Here is a 21502-nt window from a genome sequence, read left to right on the forward strand (position 1 = left end):
AAGGGGTCTAAATCTTCTTTAACAACATGTATTCACCTTTGTGAACATGTAAGCTAAAAAAAATTGCATGTAAGTACTTAAACAAATTTTGTGATATGAGATTTGTATGCAATTTTTCAATGGATTATTTTCACATTAACAAGGAATACAATTTAAATTTTAAAAATATTTTTAAAAAAAAGGGTCTGAAAGGCTATAATCAAAACAGCTCCAGGAAACGAATCTCCAACCCCCCACGCTCCTCGTCAAATCCTCTTTTTGATGGAAGGATAGCGAAAATCAGATACCTCGTCGCCGTCATCTTGCTTCACAAAAGCCCGACGCATGCACATTCTCATCCATACGACTAAGGTACCCTTTTGGGTTTCGTCACAATTACAATAGCCCAAGCTTTTCATTCATTACCGGAGTCCCAGAAACCAAGGAATTTCCCATGTTGGCGTTTCCAGTAACTATAATCGCTTTAAAATGGGGCTTCTGGTTTTCTCTCGGAAATGGTCTTCAGTTTTGCTAGATTATTGAATTCATAATGCGTTTTAGTGATAATTCATGACCCAACATTCTTAGGTTGTCCTTCGCGGCGTCATGATGATTCATAGACCTCTGTGAAGTCAATCTCCCATTGGTGTGCTTGCCTGCTCTTTCAGAAATTAGCTGATTTTGAATCTCGTTCAAGAGAACATCATTTGGGATTACCCTGTAATTAAATATTAGCGAGTAGTGATCACTACGAATTCTTGGTGACAAAATTTCATTCATCCTGAGGCAAATTTGATTTGCTCGCAATTGCTTGCGTGGTTTGCGGAATTCAAAGAACCGAATTACAGAGGTTTTGGTGATACTGTGTGGGGGGTTTCTTTTAGTTCCAATGTCGGGTGGATCACCGGTTGGGGGAGGTGGATTTATGAGGCAGAGACACAGCCAAGGGTATTCAAGCAGTGGTGATGAGCTTGAGGACGATGCATGCTCGAGGCTGCGTCCTTCTTCGCCTCCAAGTCCTAGATCAAGGACGTGGATCGAAATTCTGGAAAATTTTCTTTGGCTAGCTTCGGCGGCTTTCATCATATATTTTGGTGATCAGCGTTCCAATTTGATATATCTCCTCTTCCACGACGACAGGATCAGAAGGTAATAACTCGCCCGATCACCACCGGCCCCCGCCCTCAAAATACCCTTTTTCCTTCTTTTCATCTCTGCCAAGAGCATATTCATTTGTGTTTTGTTGGGTCTTTTTTCTTTTGTTATTGAAAATCTCGAGAATGTACTCTATCTGGCTCTAACATTGCTTTCTATGGTGATTGGTGCATTGTGTTTTACTCAGCGAAAGTAAACGAATCAATACCATAAATAGAAAGCTATAGTAAATACTTGTTCATTTAGCTTGCATGTGTTTCTTTTTGCTCCCTATTTCTTTGTACTGGAAGGAGAATGTTCTTTTCTTCTTCTTCTCAATTACTGTTTTGCTGATAAACGGAAGACTGGGCCACACCCGGGGACACACCCCTGCATGCACGATGGTTTCTATTCTAAACATGTCCAGCTCATTTTATTTGAGCTAAGAAAATAATTTTTGTCTTTGTTTCTATTTTACCCTGTTGCCAGTATAGATAGGTAGAGCATGCTACTTATGCACTATCATTGGTAGTATATTGTTTCACAGCGTGGGCACTATTCACTGTCACTTTTGATTGGAGGTAAATTATTGAACATGTTGAAAAGGATTGCTATCTATGATTGTAAGCTGTTTCAATATTATTGAAGACTTTTAACTACTCAAGTTTTGCCATATTGATCAGTGCTTGAAGATGTTCATGTCTATTAAAATCACCATATTGTGAAATTTGAAAATCGGGTTAGGGATATTGGTTACTAGTGTTGCATTGTGCTTTTATATTCAATTGCTGGAGCTATACATAAATTGACATGTTATATTCAACTGCTGGAACTATGCATAAGGCGTAAAAATGATAAAGAATTATATGAATAGCATATTACATCCTGTTTCATTGTTGAGTATTTAGGTTTTAGATTTTTGCCCTCCTGTTGATGGAAAACTCTTTATTAAATTGTCGTCCAATGGTCATATTTACCACCTTTTGGTTTATTTGCGTCTTGTTAACAATATTGGCCTTTTCATTTGGAAAAACACCTGCTATAGATATAATATTTGTCAAAAAGTTAACGTTCCGGAGATGATAAGATTTAGCTCAGGGTGCTGTTATATTACAGGATCACATTATTGGTTAATCTTGCACGTAAGCCCTTGTGCCCTGGTCTCAATATATGTATTTCCCTCCAGTTGGAGCATGACCACTAGTAGTTTTGATGGCAAATTTCATGTTGAAAATTAAACCATTTTATTATGAAGAAACATTAGTTTTAATGATGTACAGGTTGAGTATGATTTTGCCTGTTTGAAGATTTATGAATTCAGAATAATGAGGATATCTGCAAACTCCTTGTTGCTATGGATTGAGTGATTAAATTGTTGGCTTAAATCAGTCTGCAAGAGTCATGGTTCTCCCTATTTTTCTTGCAGACTGCCTCTATATCTTGGGATGATAGGTGTTGGTCTCAATGCTCTGATTTTCATTTATACAAGCATCTTGGCATGGAGCGTCCGAAGACTTGATGAAAAATGGGGACTGAAAAAGTGGGAAGTGACAAGTGTCACCTTTTTGCCATTTGTAACCGTATTTGGAATCATCTCTTTTTGCTTGTAAGCAATTGTTATTTCTTAATTCCAGTGCATTGTATGTTAAACAATTTGAGTATGCCACCCTGTGACTGATTCCTGTCCCTTTCCAGGTTTTCCTTTGCTTTGTGGCCAATCTGGAGTTTCTTGACACTCCCTCTCCTGGTATATTGACAGTTTTGCTTTACTTATACCTCCTACTTGTTTTCTTTTTGACCGAAAGGTAAAGTTGTGACTGAACTACTTTTGTTGCTCTTGTACCGCAGTTTACCCTTTTCATGGCTTCCATGGTAATAATCCCATATCTTGTATTTGGGATGTTTCGGCCGCAATACGATGAGCAGCTCCGTACAGATTAACCTCATATGATTCAAATGAGGAATATTACTGACATAGGTGAAGAGTTTCTAACCCAAAAGTCGATGATCCGTAGCCACGGCTATGTAGATTGAAATTTTGTCTGAGTATGTGCGGTGTGGCATGCTGTGTTTTCGAAACTGGTGTCAAGTGTCAACTGCTTTCTGTAAGAGTTCAAAATCTTGTTACCGTGCAAAGCACGTTGCTTAAGAATCATAGGATGCCAGTTGATCGCAGTTTCTGGGCTTCTTGACAGAGAAAAAGGATTTAGGTGCATTAATAGGCGATAGGATGGCGTAACGTAGCAGTTTTGCAAGATTAGTTTGCGTAATGCTAATTGCAGTTTTGCTTATTGATGCCTCTTTTCAAGTTTTTCATCTTTTTAATTTTTGGCCAACGGATCTCTTCAAGTCTTCATAGTATTCTGTTATATGCTAACCAGATAATATTTGGGCGAAGCACTAGTATTTCATCCAGCCCAAGCACGTATCATGCTGAGAAAAAATGTGTCCATTTGATCTTTTCGATATCAAATTTTGTTTTGCTATAGACTGGGGAAATACTTGGGCACTAGGATTGACCCTGGCCTAAGCAGGAACATGATCTCTGATAAATTCATTGAAAAAAAAATGATGCAAAATTTATAATCACAATGAAGAATGGCTGAGCAAATTATGCTGTTTCTAGAGCCGCTGGGAAGACTGCAAGATGGTAGCGCTGACCTTTGACTTTGTGGTTTGGATCTGGCTTTTGCCATTTGGGCAAGCAGTAACAAGTCAACAACTCATAAATTACCACCCACTCAAAAAGGAAGATTTCAGGTTTCAGCCTATACTTGCCTGGGGAAGGAGGAAGTGTTTTCATGGTGGTTGTACCAGTTGTTGAAGCTGAGCTGTTCTATTCGGTTTGTTTGCCAAACACGATAATGCAATTAACCAGCACTGTTGAGGTCCCACGTGTATAAATCACTTTAGTATAATGTAGTTAACTTTTTATTCAAAAATGAGGGGCAAGAAAGAGAGGAGGCCAAGAATTTGTTTGATTTTATTCACTATTTTTATATTTTAAGGACAACTTTAGAGTAATTTTTGGAACAAATTTTTAAAATTAAAATTTAAAAATAATTTTATATTATTAAATTTTTAAAAAACATATTTCAAATGGTGAAGTGAAGAGTAAAAGAATAATTTGCTTTACTAGCACAATTGTCATTAGTAAAAATATAACGTTCTTTGCTTCTTTAATTTTATTTAAAAAAAAACATAAAAAAGTTCTATTTAAATTTTAATTTTGTTTTGCAACATATAACGGAAGATACATTTTTAAACATAATTTTATTTTTATTTTTTAAAACAAAAAAAAATGTTTCGAAACCAGAAACCAAACAACCGAACTTGCTTTTTTTTTCTTGCTTCCCTTGTCTTGGTTGAGCTAAGAAAAGGGCAATGGACAATGGTCATTTGTCTCTCACTGAAGTCGAAAGCTCAATTTCAAAGGAGTTGCGGAGGCGCATTTAAAGCTCGACCCACGTGTCCTGCTCATAAGAACATTTTTTTTTATTAAAGAAAATTCGAAGGATTCTTTACCTCGAGAAAGATTAACCAAAATACAGTAGCCTACTGATATCAATATTAATGATACTGATGAAGCTCCAATTTTTCATATTGCTTCCCGCTTGTTTTGGTCCAATTTCTTTTTTATATTTTGAAGGTTAAAATACATATTTAATTAATTTAATTTTATATAAAACTATTTTGGTTCTCTAATTTTATTAAATATTTTTTCAACTCGCTGACATATTGTCGTGAGTTTTATTAACCAAAAACATCGATATTAAAATTCAATATAATTCTACTCATTTCTTTATTGATGAATAGCTTCTTCTGTTGTGTTGCCGTTGTCCTTAATTCTTTTCGTTAAAACTGAAATCCCACCATGTTGATAGGCATCATATGGAGTAAAGGGGCAATTAACTAATTATCCAAACGCGTGTAATATCCAGTGTTCTCTTCTCTCATACTCAGCTGAGTCTGGACTCTGGAAGGCAGTGACATGTAAATAGACATTAAGCAAAAGCCAGCGAGCAAAGTTCAGGAATTCATCTCCAATGTATTGTACTATTTAATAGTAATCTCCCTAGACAGCTAAATTAACGTATGTTTATACGAATATGCCTCAAGAATCGTACACCTAATTAATCTTTTGAAATTATAACCAGCAACCCCAACGCCCCGATTAGTATGTACTGCAACAATCAAGAGAAGACAAGTCAGAGAATTGATGGAAAAGTGAGCGAGCAAAGAAAAATGTAAACGAGAAAAGAAGAGAAAGTTGACACTTTAAACCTAACCTTCAATACGGGCTTTTCGGTCATCATTATTGTCACCCAGCCAACATAAGGTAAGAATCTGCAGAAAATCATAAGAAAAAGATGTTAACAACAGTTTCAACTTTCAAGCGATAGTGACTACACAGAAAGTTAATTTTTAGTCATTCTCAAGGCATATCAATCACTCCCCTTCAGAGGCAATGAGATATGGAACTAACAAGCCCTCCATAGATCTTTACAATAAACCATGTCATATCATAATTTTGTGTGTGTGTGTGTGTGTGTTAAAAACCGTGATCTCATCTGCTTCATAATTATAGGCTTCATAAAGAGTGAAGATCAAGTTCATTCTCGATGCTTCTGAAGGAAGACAGTAAAATTTAGTATTCATTTCAAAGATATTTGAATGAATTACCCAACAGCTCTGCCCATTATATGATGTTTCTGCAGCCAATGCTGACCATGTTTGTACAAAAACCTGTCGTCCATTGGGTTATTGTCCCCTGGTACAGTATAAAATAAATGTTAGAAACCAGAAACTAATTATCACTCAAAGCTTATTGATGCGTGTCTCTTTGGTGGCCATACAAGATCACAATTGAAACTAAGTTTATATAGAGCATGGAACCTTTAGTGAGGATATAAGCTTCTCCAGTGTCTTGACGTTCATGAACCTCATATAAAGTAATAGAATAATTAGAATTTATATTAGCTATTTTGCTTTTTAAGCATAAAGCATATTCATGATCTATTGCCAGACATAATAAGCACATTGACTATGGATATTAAAAGCAAAGTGGGAATTGGTATGCGTAATAAGACTTCGGTTCCATTCACCAAAAAGAAACAGAAAAAGGAAAAAAGACGTCCATTCGAGTTTGCATCGATCAGTGGCTACGAGCGAGTCATTAACATCTATAACCTGCTATATTCTTGCAATGTATTCTTAGTTAATATAGCATATATTACATGAATCAAATGGATGTGGCATAGAAAAGAAACTAGATACGCTATATAGATGTCTTCCAAAGTCTGTTACCTGTATTACTCGGTGAACAATTGGAATATCACGTCCCTACACGATGTGCAGACATTTATTAGCAGAACAGATAATAAAGAAAACCATATTCAAATCAACATTAGTGGACGCAATGCATAAACACATTTATTGGCTTCATTTCCACCCATCTTCCTGTTATTACTTTTTATATGAAAGTAAATTAATGGTTCAGGCAAAATCTAGGATGAAATCAGTACGCAGGCAACAAAATTGAAATCCAGTATGATTACGCCAACAAATTTTTTTTTGTTCTTCAGCATCCTTGACAAGTACATGAAGTCTCAAGGTGAAAAATTGAAAGAAAGGAAGGATCCCTATGCTATAAGACAAGTGCAATCATGTACAGGGGACCAGTTACACAGTCCATCTTATGTAATCTACAAAAGTTAATTCCTGTAGCCAGCAATAACCATAGGATCTAGGACTCCTTCCTCTCCGTCTGTAAATATGGAAGAAACGAAACTCCATGCTACAATACTACTTCTGATATTAATTATAAAACCTTATTTGTAGTCTACAAACGAAATTTTATAATTAGGACCGGAGGTAATACATAATTGCATTTGTGACGCTTGTAATTAAGATAAACAAAGAAAAAGCAAATTATGTCTCTGATTATCACTAAAAGGAGGGGATAAAAGAAATCTTCACAAGAACGCGTGATTCCACAAAAAATGAAAATGGCTCCGTGTCTTATGTGAGCGAAGTAATTGCAATACAAGAACTATCTTTTAAGTATATGTTAAAGTCTCATCTGTCATTGGTACTGACAAATGCAGCACAAAACTAAATACTGCAATTTCACAGTAAACATGCCCAGAAAAATTGACAGAGGTAGGATCATGCACTGGTCATATGTCTTGCCAAGATGTGGTAGTGTTTACTGTTACAGATAAGTCTACATCTACAGAATCAGAAAACTTCAGGCCTCACAAGAACGGATTTCTAGAATAAATAAATCTAAGCACCAAACCTGAAGAAAAGGATAAAGAAATCATACTTCTACATTGAAAACAACAATCTCTCCTGTGCGAATGGGATCCTTGCTCATTTGCAAAAACAGAATGTCACCCTGGAAGAGAATCAAAAGCTTTAGTCAGATAAAGCATTTGAAGGAGAAAAGACGAGAAAGGAGAGTGAAAATTTCAAGTATGAAGTATATCAACTTATAGTGACAGCGGGTATGCTAAATTGTTAATAGCTTACCAGTGCCACATCCAATGTATATTAGATAACATAAAAAATTCTATTCTTTTCATCCGTGACACCCTTTTTAGGGGCATGATGCTGAGCCGCTGGCTTTTCCAAAATAAACGTTAACTTGTCCTGATGTATGTACTGAACTAAACTTTGAAACGATTTGCCACTAAAAATGTAAGGAAAAAACAATACAGCAATCATTGGTTAACACCTCAATAATTATTGTAATTGTATCCAAATATGCATTTGTATATTCATAATATTTTTTATGGCTATGGGAAAAACTTCAGCAAACTTCTGAGAAAAATGTATTGACATACTCACTCTCTGGAAACCAGGTTCCATGCTTTCAGAAAGTACAACTACTACTGGTGATTCACTGCCAGTTATACACATTAATCCTTTCCATATCATTAGAGCTGATGACACAATCAAGCCTGAATAGATAAGAGAAAAGGAAAGATAAATGCAAATTATAGACTTGAAGACAATATTAATAAACAGAATTAATTGCACTCCTTTTATGTTGGCATAAAAGAGCAACAAAAAGCATACACGATTGATGAGATAATGTCATATAGGGCCCCATCACTTTCTAAAGTCTAAATTAAAATTGAAGAAATCAGGCTGAAGTTCTCCAGTACGGAAGAGAAAAGTCGTCGCATTTTTCATCAGGCTTCACTTTTCTCCAACGAGATTGGTGAGGGAGGGGGAAAAAAAAGCGCAAGGAATATATATAACCGAGAAGTTAACAAATTAAACGATTTCAATAGCAGAAAACAATGAAACAATAAATTACGGTACGGGTTAATGGACGAACGAAGACTCAACTACCGGATGAAGCAGGTCTCTGAAAGAACGACGAAGTGCGTGGCAGTCACAGCCGCCGAGGAAGAAAATGGAGAAGAACATATATAAAGATGGGGATACGAGCAGGGATTGTAGTGCATACCAAGATTGACGAGCTGGGTTAGAGATTGTCTGAGTTGAATGGACTTGAAGGAATTGGCAGTATCTCCGATCCACCCCATTGGTCTCTCTCGAATCAAAACGAAACGCAGAGTGTTGAGACTGAAGAAGGAGCAGTGAATTGGGTTATGCGCTATAAAACTTCTCTGCCTTGTAGAATTTGTATGGGGCTATCATGCAGCCTGAGATTCTTACTTCTACTACATGGGTTGTGCATCCGAAAATTGCAGATCCATCTTTCACACTTCAGACCCGCGTGTCCGTGGCTTTATGAATGTGCATGTGACACGCGTATTTCTGCGGGCCCATGGGGCAGAATGAGGTACGAGGAACCTTCGTTACAGTGATTTTTTTTTTAATTATATACTTCCTTCAGTATTTTTATTATAAGTTTTAAATAATTAATTTATAAATGATACATAATTATTTAAATTCTAGTTTTTAATGTCTTTATAATAAATAAAAAATATGTAAGAAAATGTGACAAGAAAAAATTAATTAAAGTAATATTAGATAAATGGTATTAAATGTTAAGATCTTAAAACTTATAAAATGTACCACACCTCTTTTAAAATTTGAGTTTTTTTTACCAGATTTCCTGCATTTTGATTATGGAAATTAATATCTCCCACCAATTATTAAGCAATTAATATTTTTTTTGGACCTCTAATTTATATGCCGTTAACATCAATAGCATCTAGAGGCTGTTAAAACCGTTTGTTCTGGTCACGAATGACAATGAAAAAGTAACAAGGGAAAATTCTTAGTAAATATGTTGAACGTTTCCAGGATCCAAACGACTCCCTCAATTCAACAAATCCCGAATTTCTCCAAAGAAAGATTAATTCAATAATTTGAGATTGTGATTGTTGTAATTTCACCAAACTGGCCCTCGCTTTTATAAAAAGGAAATGCCAGCCACCTCTGGCACCGTTTGTCACTCCCGCAATGGCTGGAATATTTTTGGCAAGACTGGGTAATAACTGTTGGGAAAAAAAGGCATGATTAATAGGAAAAATGGTTAAAAAAACTGTCAAAAAAATTACAAATAAAAACCCATAACAATATTAGTATGGGTTTCAACAATAATTTTTATAAATCAGTCCCTATGAGTGATTTTTCTATTTCGGCGGTTTTTTTTTTACCATCTTCCCCAACTAATAGTAAGTTCACACCTTAATATAAAAACTAGTTTCTTATTCAATTTGATTATAAATGTAAGGCCCCAATTTATTTTATCTTTCATATTTATTTATTTTTTTAAAATAGTCCTTATTATTGTAGTTACATATGTTAAATATAAAATGTAAGACCCCAATGTGTTAAATATTCTATTAAATAATAGTTCTAATTAATGCACACTATTAGTAAGGGTATTCTATGTAATATAATACTACCTCCGGTTTTTAATATAAGAGCTTGTTTGAATTTTATTTTGGTTCTAAATATAAAATCTCAATCCACTTTATCTCTCATATTTATCTATTTTTTTTTCTAAAATAGTCAGCGTAATAATGGTATTTATAACCAATACACTTGATTAGTAATGATATTTTGAAAAAGACAATACTTATTTATTACAAAAAACTAACTTAACTAATTTTCTTGATCGACTCAAATTAGTTAATTAGCTCTTATATTAAGGACTGAGGACAGTATGTTATACTTGATCCTTAATATTATAAAAATGAGATAATTAATTTATTTATGAATATTAAAAAAATTAATTAAGTTAGTTATTTGTAATAAATATATCTTGATTTTGTTAAACTATCCTATTTAATTATTTGCATTGGAATTACCCATTAATCGGCACTTCCTTAATATGTCCAATTAATAAGGATATTTTGAGAGAAAAAACAATTTGTGAGACAAAATAAATTGAAATATTATATTTAGAACTAAATAAATCTATTGTCTAGCTCTTATATTTAGTACTAGAAGTAATGCCTTGCATCAAAACACTTTAAAATTTGTTGGTGAAAATACTGAGTAATCGCTAATATGTTATAGTTAATTAATAACTATTTCATGCAGTTAATCGCTATTCCAGTTTCTGACACAATACCATGTATGCCATAGGAATATCACCTCCGTTTCTAATTATAAAATTTTATTTATAGTTTACAAATGAAATCTTAGAATTAAGATTGGAGATAGTGATTTAATATTATTATAGTCTATACAAATAAGAAATATGATTAAATAATTTTATGTGAAAAGGTTTATGAAAATACAATTTATTAATGGGATTGGGTTCAGGGGGCTAATCTCCCTAATCAGGCCGAAATCCCATCTAGGAGAAATACTCATGTAGAATTATATTGAATTGAATTACCATTTATTAGTCTGAGAACGTAATATATAATTAAATATAATATAATATTATATATCTGAATACATAAAGAAAACAAGCACCCAATAAATTGACAAACATGTAATACAAATATAATTATAAAATTAATAATTTGTAATCTGAATTTTTATAATAATTTTTGTCCTTACTAAATAATTACAGATTAAAATATAAACATTTTTCATTACTTTTATAATATAGTAAATCCTCGCAATTTACACTAATTGATATGATTTTATCTCACAATTAATTTAACGTTCTCCTTTCAAAACTAATATTTGAAAAGAAGATCTTATTACACTTCCAAAAACAAGATAGGAGGATTATTCCAAAACTGATTGGATCTGCTTTTTTTAAAAGTATGTTGGACGATTTGAAAATAATTCTCCTCACGCTATTGTTTCCTCCTCCTCTACTATACTTTACACACAACTTGGGTGAAGATGCAGGTCACGCTCCTTTCTTCTTCCTCCACCATCCTCTAATTTGCACACAACTTGGATGAAGATGTGGGACGGAGTACAGGCAGAAGGTAGTTTGTTTGTTTGTTTATAAGAGTACTTTCGTCTTTCTGCTCTTTTACATACACGGGAAAAGATGAGCGTTAGAAAAACTTTGGATTTGCCCACCATGAGAGCTCCATAACAAGTTGTGTGCAGTGATATATAGATGAGTATGGCTGTCTGGCTTATTTGTTTACACTTGCATTGGTGCACAGCTTGGGACTGGCTATGTACCAATGAGAATTGTACCCAATTCTCACCATTCCATTCGCACATAACCAGCTTGTATCCGTATGAAGTATTCTTACGGTTCTAAATATAAGACCCTTATACTAGTGTGTATAAAAATCTTATATTTAGAATCGGAGGAGTATCACAAATGTGTTAAGAATAAATATGGGCCTCCACAAAGAAGAGTTGTTCCAAAAAAAAGGTAAGTGTTGAGTGTGAGTATAACTTTCTCATCCAAATTTTAAATCCTCTATGTGTACTGTTACTGGCTTGCTGCTTAATTTAGATTGTTGTTTACTGATAATCTTATTTATAAAATCTAGTATCCAATATCAATAGCTGTGATAGAGAAAGGATATATCTAATTTAACATCTAATTAACACACTCTTAATGCTAATGAGAATCTATTTCTTGGTGTACGAGAACGTTTGTAGGAGAATGTGCGAGAAATGTAAGAACGCCGGGCTAAATGCATCCATCTAGATGTGTGATCGTGTACGTAGTTTTTGTCATATTCGAAGACGAATGCAAAACGTACGAGTTCTATTTTTAACATTCTTTGATCCTCTACAAATTTGAAACTTTAATGTATAGATGCATACTTATACCCTGTTCTGTAAATTGCAAATTTTGTTTAAAAACCTGGTTCTTGTTGTTCGATAACCAGATATTTCTGAATTAAAGCGACGTACGAATTTCTGAATTGCTACCATTTGCTGATCTAGCGGCCCAGGACTATGGTTGTTTGATTCTGCTTCTTAATGGCAACCCGTTCTATATATGGTGCAAGCAATTAATCAGTTTTAAGCTTTTCCCTGTCAACATTTCTTCAGTTGATGACTTTTTGTGCTTAATTCTTAAAAATTCATATTTTGACGGTCGTGAAATTACTAAAATCTACCCGTGTGTTCAGGTTGAGCTTTTCCAAACAATATACTATTAGTAGCTATGAAATTCATGAAAGGGACTAAGGTGGAAGTATGAAGCAAATCAGAGGTGCAAAGATCATCTGGGACTAAGTCATTTCATTTTCAAGATAATGATTTTACTTAGCTCATAATTGAGCATCATAATGATTTGAAGAAGTGAATAGTGTTGTTTATTCACGTGCGTACTTTTGAGTGCAGTCATTTCAATTAATTTTCAAGTATTTGAAATTCATTTCTAAACAATCTACTGTGAAGAGTCAAATCCTTTTCCTTGCATGCCTCAACAAATGCCATCAAAATTTGTAGACATCACTTTGTTATCATGTCGTATGCGTGAAATATTATTATATTTAATATGTGTATTCATATTTCATACGAATAAACAATACGTAGAAAGATATAAATTAAAATGATGTTATATAAAGATAATAAAAATCATTAAATAGAGATAAGATCTTTAATTAATACCAACAACTATGAAAAAAAATCTGAATAATAGTCGTTAGATGAGACAAATTTTTCATCTGAGGTCAACATGTATAAACAAAATTAAAATCTAATTTCATCTGATGCGATAAATATTTGTAGTTAATATCAAATAGTTAAAATTTTTATAACACTCAAATGTATCTGTTATGATTTCACAGTATTTATTTTAAATTTTTAACAATTATCAGGTGTCAAAAAATAAATACGGAATAATAGTGGGTGATGCGTACGTAGTTGGAAGCTCTACAAACAAACTCATGCAAGACGCCAAAAAAAAAAAGGAGAGAGAGAAAGAGGGAAAAAAAACTCGGAAAATTTAATGATTAGGGTGAATAATAAGTAAGGAATGCACTTCCTATATATTAGGAAGATATGATCTCCCATATTTTAAAAACTTTCCTTAGCATTTGGAATATTTGTTTCTTGCCTCTAAATTAAATTAGATTTTAAAGCAATTAAATATATATATCTTCTTATTGAAAACAATTATATTCGAGGTACTGTTAAATACTAAATATAAATACTTTTTTTAATAGAGATTTAAATTTTGATTTGTCACGTTGTGATAGACTAGTCTTTATATTAAACTCAATCTCTATAAATTAAAGTAATTTATGTATTTTGATTAGGTGAATATCATAATTAAAATCGCCCAGCCATTAAGGATGATTCACGCCCAAAGTCCAACATTAGGAAATCTATTTTTTTAATTAAATTTATTTTAAACTATCAATTTAATTGAAAATGTCATCAAAATTCTTATACATCAATTAATCGTCATATTTTCCAAAATCTAGCTACAAGACAAAGGCAGGAGGGGAAAAGGATATAAATATATATATATATATTTATTTTTTTTAAAACAAGGGGCGTGAGCCCAAACCCAATGGAGTCCTGGGCCTCCAATAAATAGTATCAAGCCCATGGCAATACAAAACACCTAAAAGATATGACGCTACTTCTGTTAGCGCTTAACAAACAGCATCTGTTACTTAAACCTCAAGTTCGGTGCGTTTCCCCTTGTCTTCGCAAGGAAAAACCCTAGCCTCTTTTTTCTCAGGAAATCAGCGACGCAGCCAATAATGGTGACCTTCCCTTTTCTCTCCTCGTCTTTGCCTGCTTGGTTCTCTTTAGTTCGGAATCATTTTCTTCATATCTTTAATCTTCTTTTGTTTGTTCATTGCTTGCCGCGGTAGACTGGAGAGGCTGTGAATCCTAAAGCTTACCCCTTGGCGGATGCCCAACTGACAATAACAATACTGGATCTTGTCCAGCAAGCTGCCAATTACAAGCAGCTCAAGAAGGGTGCTAATGAAGGTCAGGGTTTTATATTCCTGCCTCCAATTTGCTTCCGCATGTTTTGTTGTTATTATTATTGTGTGTCGTATTTTCTCTTTTCTGTTGTTATTTTAACAAGTTCTTTACTTCGTCATTTCACAAAAATCAAGTTGTTAACATTATTACTCAATCTGTTTCAGCAACCAAGACGCTGAACAGGGGTATTTCTGAGTTCATAGTGATGGCAGCTGACACTGAGCCGCTTGAGATTCTTCTTCATCTTCCTCTACTTGCTGAGGATAAGGTTACTTTGGATCATTCTTCTCTTTTTTGCGAACTTCGTTTTTCTTACTCTGCAATGAATGAATTAGCGGTGTTATTTCATGCGTTCTTGGTCGTCTGGCTACTCTTTTCTGCATTGATGTTTGGCCAAAATTTATTGTTTGATTGTTATGGAACTCGATATTAGGATGTGTGTGTCTGTGTTAGTTTGTTACTTGTTAGCCGTGCTGCTCTTGTGTTATGATTGGGAAATGTCATTTGTGTATAGCATCATCTCTTGTTTATGAACTTAATATGGACTAAATAGTTAATATAGAACTATTTCGGATTGATGCTGTTAATCCTCTTTGAAAGTGGCCTTCCTCTGTTAAGGTGTAGAATTGGTTTTGTCAAATTGGTGCAGGATAAAGGAAAGGAATTATCTGTTGCCCGGTAGAATGGGCCAAGAGATTTGTGATGGTCATTTCATATTTTTCTGTGCAGCTCTCCTGTGTATTGTTCAGTAATATGCTATTCGTTTGTTCATCTGCTGTAGCTGTTGGTTGGGATAGATGTTATTATGTAAGATGTTTTAATCTATACTATATATTTTTTTATGTGGCTACAGCTATATGTCTACCTAACCTGTGACATGTATGCTTTGTCTAACCTTGTTGTTCTAGGAAGAAATTCATTGATGCAGATTGGCTTATTTTTATCCATATTCATGAAGTATTGTGCTGTCTTTGTCCTGCTTGCATCAGCATGGATAATAAACACTTTGTTTCATGGCAAGTGTAATTAATCAACCACATCTTGCGGTTGGAGTGGATGAGTGAAAAAAATAAGCTGTCTTAATTTTGTTAACCTTCTGGTAGCTTAAGTTATTAAGTTCAGATTTGAGTCTAGCTTGTGTTCCAGCATTCGAGCTGCTGTTACTGTTTGAAAACTTGTAATACTATGATATAAAATTATTCCTTTGAATTTTGCAGAATGTTCCATATGTGTTTGTTCCATCAAAACAAGCACTTGGACGAGCATGTGGAGTCACACGGCCGGTGATAGCATGTTCTGTGACCAGTAACGAGGGAAGTCAATTGAAATCCCAGATACAACAACTAAAGGTGAACACTGTTAGATGCAGACTACATTTTAGTGTTACCATGTATATAGAATGAATTTGCATTCTGATGATAATTGTCTGGAAATGCAGGATGCTATTGAGAAGCTTTTAATCTGAGAAATACTATTCGGTATGATGGGCTTCTTGGGTTGTGTTGATGCTCCTTCAGAGGCTTTGACTGGACGAGATGCTGTGTTGTCTAGGGAATATATAGATATTTGTTAACCTACATTGTTGTTGACTATGGAAGATTTTCTGAGTGCTATTTTTTGCTTTAGTATGAGTGATGCTTGGAACTGGGATTTGAAGTTTTCAATGTGATTTCAGATATCGTGAGAATTTATGCACCTCTCTTCTGCTTAGAATCTAATGAAGTCTTTTTTAAGCTGTAATCAATTTCTCTTTAGGATTATTTGTTTTGAAGAAAAAAAACTAATCTTTCTGAGTTGAAGTAGCCAGACCGCTTACCAAAATAGGCATGCTAGGCTACTTATTTTTGTCTTCTCCCCAAATTTTTGGGATGAATCGGAAATGCATGTTGGGTTATGTTTGTTTTAACTCATAAGCATCCAAAAGATATTGTGCTTTCCTACGAAAAGGTCAAATGACTATGTTCAACTGTGCACCTTGAGTAAACAGGTTTCGGAGGATGTCTGACAATTTTCATAATCATTTAAAAAATGACGCGAGCTGAGGTAATTTTTTTTTTAACGTATTTATTTCAAATTTTATAAAATTATTTCTTAAAAGCTATTTTGAACGCCTCCTGAATTGTGAGTGAGTCGTGTTTCGGTTTTAAGATGTCGTCTTTTAAGTTGAATCAGTTGTGTAGAGTTGCAACCATTCAGATTAATTATACTTTTTGTTTTTCTCCAATATATTTAACTAAACTCTAAATTGTTAATTTAAATCTCTGATGGTTTTGCTAGAGACAACAGTTGAAAAGTACACGATTGCAGAAGTAGCAACGGGTTGGTTAGGCATTTTCGCTGGTGTTTTTTAAACTCCGTACTTCGTTACAAGCGTTTTATTTCCAGCGAATTTGAAATTTTTTCTTTAAAAAAAGCAGGAAATTATGCAAGGCGCTTGAAAAAACGAGGTTAAAGTAACTAAGAATACTTCAAGTTCTAGTCCTGCATCATATTTTAAAATTTCTTGCTTCTTTTAACCCAAAAAAAAATTCTTGTTTTGATTACTTATGAAAAATAGTCATCCAATAAATTTTTGGTGATTCAATTGAAAATTCATCAGCGAAAACAAACAATTAACTCAGTAAATAAGTGGTTAATATAATGTGTTGTTCTCATGAAACTTTAGAAAAAGTCAAATCCATATAGTCAATAAAACTCCAGCAATTTAACTTATGTCCAGTTCATCACCTTTAACTATTTATTTATTTTTCCTCGACAAATTTCATTTTGCTTTATAATAGCACATAAATTATACTTCTATTTTAAATATTTCCTTTATCAATTATTTTTTTACTCAAAATATTTACTTTTTATCGTATTTTCCCTGTAATTTTTCTTAACGTTTTTTTGAAGTGATTCACCCTGATCACTATATGATCTATGTGCGATCCGAACCTCAAGGTGGGCGTGCCGGAGTGGTTATCGGGCATGACTAGAAATCATGTGGGCTCTGCCCGCGCAGGTTCGAATCCTGCCGCTCACGTTTTGCTCCTTGGTTTTTTACCACCTGATTATTATTGTCGTCATCATTTTAAATCTGATTTCCGCAGGACTAACAAAAGAGAGGGAGAGCATGTGTTGGCTACTTGGCTTTCAAAGTGGATTATGGGTCTGAGCACAGAATCCTCCCATGCTAATCCTCATATTTAATGAATTCATACATGGAACGATAACGTTAGCTTTGTATACGATGAAACAAAGGTCGTCCCTTAGCTTCCACCATCCCATGGCTTAGGTTAGTGGTACGAAAGCTTTCAACTTTCCTCTCATTTGTTGAGCCATCATTATTCTGGACCAGGTATTTCATTTGTGGTACACACCCTTTCTCTTTTTATCCTCTTTCCCAGCTTCAAATCAATCAAATCCTTTATCCTTCAATTTTACTGATCCCTCTTGCCATTGCCAAATTAAACACTACTGCTCAAGCCACATGGTGGGATCGATATGCCACTTGACTATTTCTTACCCAAAATCTGATTCTTTGCAGGTCAAATTCAACAGCCTGTATCACCGCCACACACACAGCATCCCACATTTGCGCATGAAAGATTCTGCATTATCCTCCTCACTGTGTGTTCCCACCATGTTCATTATAACACAATTATTTGCAGACCACTAATGACTCACAATTACCTGTGACTGACATCCTCGGCCTTCATCCATTGTAGGTCTTTTAGCAAGCCTTAAAACAAAGGCAGCATCAAAGATTCACCCCCTCCCCCCAAAACCAATGTTTTGATTCTATGGTAATAAGCAATAAGAACAAACGGCACTGCCATTTGAGTATAAACACATGCTTTCTTATGATTAAGACCAGCAGGGCAGGTTTTTTTTATTTTTATAAATAAAACAATGCATCATTACATGTTTGCTGGAGAATAAAGTCCACATTTAAATATATAAGCTTGTGAAGTTTAGGATAACATAAGGCTTCTCTTTTTGGAGAATTAAAAGAAAATAGAAGTTTTAAAGAATGAGAAAAAGAGAACATGCATTATAAAATACTAATTATCTTCAGCCCCTACATTAATAATTTGTGGACAATCCGATACCACACACACACACACACACACCATTGCAAGTAGAAGGTTACGCAAAACTAGTGTAATTTTGAGCTTGGATTTGCTCTATTTCGCATAATAATAAGAGTTTCTTGATAACCTCTTCCCACCTATGTATGTTATTGCAAACAATAACCTCTTCTCTCACTGACATAAACTCCAAGTAACTGCAGATTTTAAACTGCAAACATCGGAGTTGTTAAATATTGTAAATGTATATGCATGTTATAAGAAGTCATAACAGGACACGGAAAAAGAAAGAAAACTGCAATAGCTGATATTAAGACAAATTTACAGCATGAATGGAGAAAAAAAATAATAACTTATTCCAATGGTACAATGGATGAAGCATTTGAGTGCACAAACGTTTGAATCATAGTGAAATGGTAAATTTAATCTCATGTATTCATATTCGTATTATTTAGTCAGAATTCACAACATAGATCAGACTTCTCTAATGAAAGAGAGTAAGAAATCTTCCAAAACAACTAGACATGACAGCATCCCCGCTTATACACCAAAACCTCATATTTCTTCCGTTCAAGAAAGTAGCGCTACAAAATGAGTACCATGGACCACGTTGAAGGATTAGAATCAAGAACTAATCTTGTGGCATTCATGATTGTGGCTCTTGGTGAACAATTTGCCCGACCACCATAATAAATTGATGGGCTATAGTGGCTGCTGGGCTCCACTGCGCACTCATTCTAATTGCTAGGCACGGCCACCACTGTTTTAACCTTTGCTACCTGCTTTTTAGGAAATAGATTTAGTGAATTCGAAGGGAAACCCATTCAAATTTTGCTAAGACAGAAAAACTCTATATCAAATTTCATCTCAATGCCCCATACTTTTCATATGAGAAATTATGTATTTTTTGATAGATCTGAGGCGAAGTAGCCATTCATGTCTCTAAATCCTAACTCAAGATTAGTAATTTCTTGTAGTATTAACTGTTAATTAAAATGCCAAAGTGAAACTGAATTTTATTTTGTAGATACGTGTATCAGACATGCGGTATGCATTTGTAGTGTGAAGGACTTGCTTGCAAGTAGTCAATAGATAGGTTTGCTGAGTAGTTAGGATACATGAAAGCAGTGTTAATTAGAAAAGTAAAAAAGAATAATCTAATTTCAAGGTACTGCTGTAATGCATAATTGCATACTAATGATTAGCAGAAAGAATTAGAAGGTAAACAGTAGATCCACAAAGAAGTTTTTCCATGTTGCTTCTTGCTCTAATGGCTCCTCACTGTACAATTATGATGGTATTGTCTGTTGGTATTTGTGGCCTAGCAGTGCACGTACAGTCCAGATCACATGGATTAGGAATTATGAGATTATTAGAGCCACCAGTTTAAAGCTAAACCATTATAGCGTTATTGAATGTGGAAACAAAGAATTTAATAACAAAATCTCTCCAAAAACGCGTGGTTGGATTGCCTTCATTGGATTTTCATCCAGCAAGTGTTCTTCTACTGTATTTTCAAGTAATCGGGGACAAGAAAGCCCTATGAAGAGTGCTGGTTCAATTCGATTTTGATCAATGGGGAGTTCGAATACACTTGAGGGCTAAGTAAACCAATGGATGGTTTTGATTCTATTTAAAACTAGACCATGAGCCCTATGCTAAATTTACATAAAAATTGGCGAGTTGCACAATTCATGGCTTATAAATAGTATGGTTTTCTATGGATTTTATATCATATATTATATTGATACTGTGCTAATGTAAATGAAGACCTGACTATAACAGATATGGATAAAAATCAGTCATACATGGAGGGATAGTGGCAAATGTAAATACAACAATTCTTTCTTATTCTCCTCAATCAACATCTTTTTTTTTTTTGGCTCTTAAGTAATATTTTAAACAATAGCTGCATATAAAACAAGAAGTTTCAATCCATCCGAGAATTATCCACTTGCAATTGCCGCCACTAGCATAAACGTTCTGAAGTGGGAATAATGTAATTTCCCTTCTTACCTATGGGATGTTCCCACTGAGTTCATGTTATATTCTCTGCCTTTAAAAGGGCAAGCTCAGAGATCTCAAATGCAAGCTCCAAGTTGAAGCCTAGAAGAATTACAAGTTTCTGTTCATTCTAATTTTAGCAATTCATTGAATGGTTAGTGCATGCTTGTTATTATTGACTTTTCATCATTGTCTGATACATTACCTTAGTTTTTGCAAATGCTTTTATTTCCTATGTTTCAGGAGGAGAAGTTGAATTGGACAGTTGATAATGTTGTGGACTACAGAGGTTGTCCTGCTGAGAGATCTAAGACTGGTGGTTGGGTACCGGCCTCTCTCATTCTAGGTTTGCCTTTCCCCTTTGACGCAACACCATTGGCCTTATCAATTCTGAAAGTAATTTTTGATTAACTGTAATATGAAATAAATCAGAACTAAATTCCAGTTACTATGCAATATAAACTTGACTATAATTGACCCTTTAACATTCTAAGATTGTTATGATTTCATGTTTGTTTTGTTAGCTACAAGATGGTGATTCATGCAGTACTTGCAGCCTTAAAAAAAGAGAGTTGATGTTTCATAAAAAGGCAACATAGAAACACATGTAGTATACTAAGAACGTCGAGAGTAGGACCCACGCTGGGAGTTCTGTCCCTTCTAATCATCGGAGCTCCTCATAATATTCCATTTGATTCAATCTAATAGCTATTCAGGGGGATAATTTCATCATAGGATGGAGAAAATGTTAGTGAGACATGTCAAAGCAGATACATAACACAATATTAGAGTTGGAGAAAAATCCAAGTGGAACAGATCACATTAACTTTCCAGCATCCCAATGTACTGTTTGTTGGGAATTGGAGTTGGAAATGGCGTAATACGGTGATACCATATTAGATTCGTACAGGATTTTTTTTTTTTTAATTCTCATCATTCGTACTGTAAATAAAGACAACTTTTCAGGCCAAAAAAAAAAAAGATAACTTTTAGAT

At 34.3% G+C, this 21502-nt stretch overlaps 3 protein-coding genes and 1 non-coding gene across 4 annotated transcripts; 3 read left to right on the forward strand and 1 right to left on the reverse strand.

The window, feature by feature from the left end:
- The first annotated feature begins 238 nt into the window (after positions 1-238).
- On the forward strand, positions 239-3421 carry LOC114713374 (uncharacterized). Its single transcript, XM_028898005.1, has 5 exons — positions 239-351; positions 568-1128; positions 2540-2719; positions 2809-2860; positions 2962-3421. The coding sequence occupies exons 2-5, from the start codon at positions 869-871 to the stop codon at positions 3052-3054; spliced, it is 585 nt and encodes a 194-aa protein (XP_028753838.1). The 5' UTR covers positions 239-351; positions 568-868; the 3' UTR covers positions 3055-3421.
- Positions 3422-5044: 1623 nt separating this feature from the next.
- Positions 5045-8813, reverse strand: LOC114713375 (signal peptidase complex catalytic subunit SEC11A-like). Its single transcript, XM_028898006.1, has 8 exons — positions 8594-8813; positions 7966-8078; positions 7442-7513; positions 6421-6456; positions 6010-6055; positions 5797-5884; positions 5403-5460; positions 5045-5297 (listed from the first exon to the last, which is right to left on the reverse strand). The coding sequence occupies exons 1-8, from the start codon at positions 8670-8672 to the stop codon at positions 5247-5249; spliced, it is 543 nt and encodes a 180-aa protein (XP_028753839.1). The 5' UTR covers positions 8673-8813; the 3' UTR covers positions 5045-5246.
- A 5284-nt stretch (positions 8814-14097) lies between these two features.
- LOC114713366 (NHP2-like protein 1) lies at positions 14098-16173 on the forward strand. Its single transcript, XM_028897998.1, has 5 exons — positions 14098-14204; positions 14316-14436; positions 14598-14701; positions 15651-15782; positions 15872-16173. The coding sequence occupies exons 1-5, from the start codon at positions 14202-14204 to the stop codon at positions 15896-15898; spliced, it is 387 nt and encodes a 128-aa protein (XP_028753831.1). The 5' UTR covers positions 14098-14201; the 3' UTR covers positions 15899-16173.
- Positions 16174-17373: 1200 nt separating this feature from the next.
- Positions 17374-17455, forward strand: TRNAS-AGA (transfer RNA serine (anticodon AGA)). Its single transcript has one exon. It is a non-coding gene; the product is annotated as a tRNA-Ser (tRNA).
- The last annotated feature ends 4047 nt before the right edge of the window (positions 17456-21502 follow it).

This window comes from Neltuma alba, unplaced genomic scaffold (genome assembly GCF_004799145.2).
Source record: "Neltuma alba isolate B1F8T4 unplaced genomic scaffold, ASM479914v2 tig00011424_pilon, whole genome shotgun sequence".
Lineage (NCBI taxonomy): Eukaryota > Viridiplantae > Streptophyta > Magnoliopsida > Fabales > Fabaceae > Neltuma > Neltuma alba.

Excerpts from the sequence above, each read along its gene's own strand:
- LOC114713375 (XM_028898006.1), bottom strand. The coding sequence starts at position 8,672 with ATGGGGTGGATCGGAGATACTGCCAATTCCTTCAAGTCCATTCAACTC. Across the intron at positions 8,079-8,593 it reads AACCCAGCTCGTCAATCTTG|GCTTGATTGTGTCATCAGCT; the intron begins GTATGCACTACA and ends TTATCTATTCAG. Across the intron at positions 5,461-5,796 it reads ATAATGGGCAGAGCTGTTGG|ATTCTTACCTTATGTTGGCT; the intron begins GTAATTCATTCA and ends GATTTTCTGCAG.
- LOC114713366 (XM_028897998.1), top strand. Across the intron at positions 14,702-15,650 it reads CTCTACTTGCTGAGGATAAG|AATGTTCCATATGTGTTTGT; the intron begins GTTACTTTGGAT and ends TGAATTTTGCAG. Across the intron at positions 15,783-15,871 it reads CCCAGATACAACAACTAAAG|GATGCTATTGAGAAGCTTTT; the intron begins GTGAACACTGTT and ends CTGGAAATGCAG.
- LOC114713374 (XM_028898005.1), top strand. The coding sequence starts at position 869 with ATGTCGGGTGGATCACCGGTTGGGGGAGGTGGATTTATGAGGCAGAGA. Across the intron at positions 1,129-2,539 it reads CACGACGACAGGATCAGAAG|ACTGCCTCTATATCTTGGGA; the intron begins GTAATAACTCGC and ends TTTTTCTTGCAG. Across the intron at positions 2,720-2,808 it reads GGAATCATCTCTTTTTGCTT|GTTTTCCTTTGCTTTGTGGC; the intron begins GTAAGCAATTGT and ends GTCCCTTTCCAG.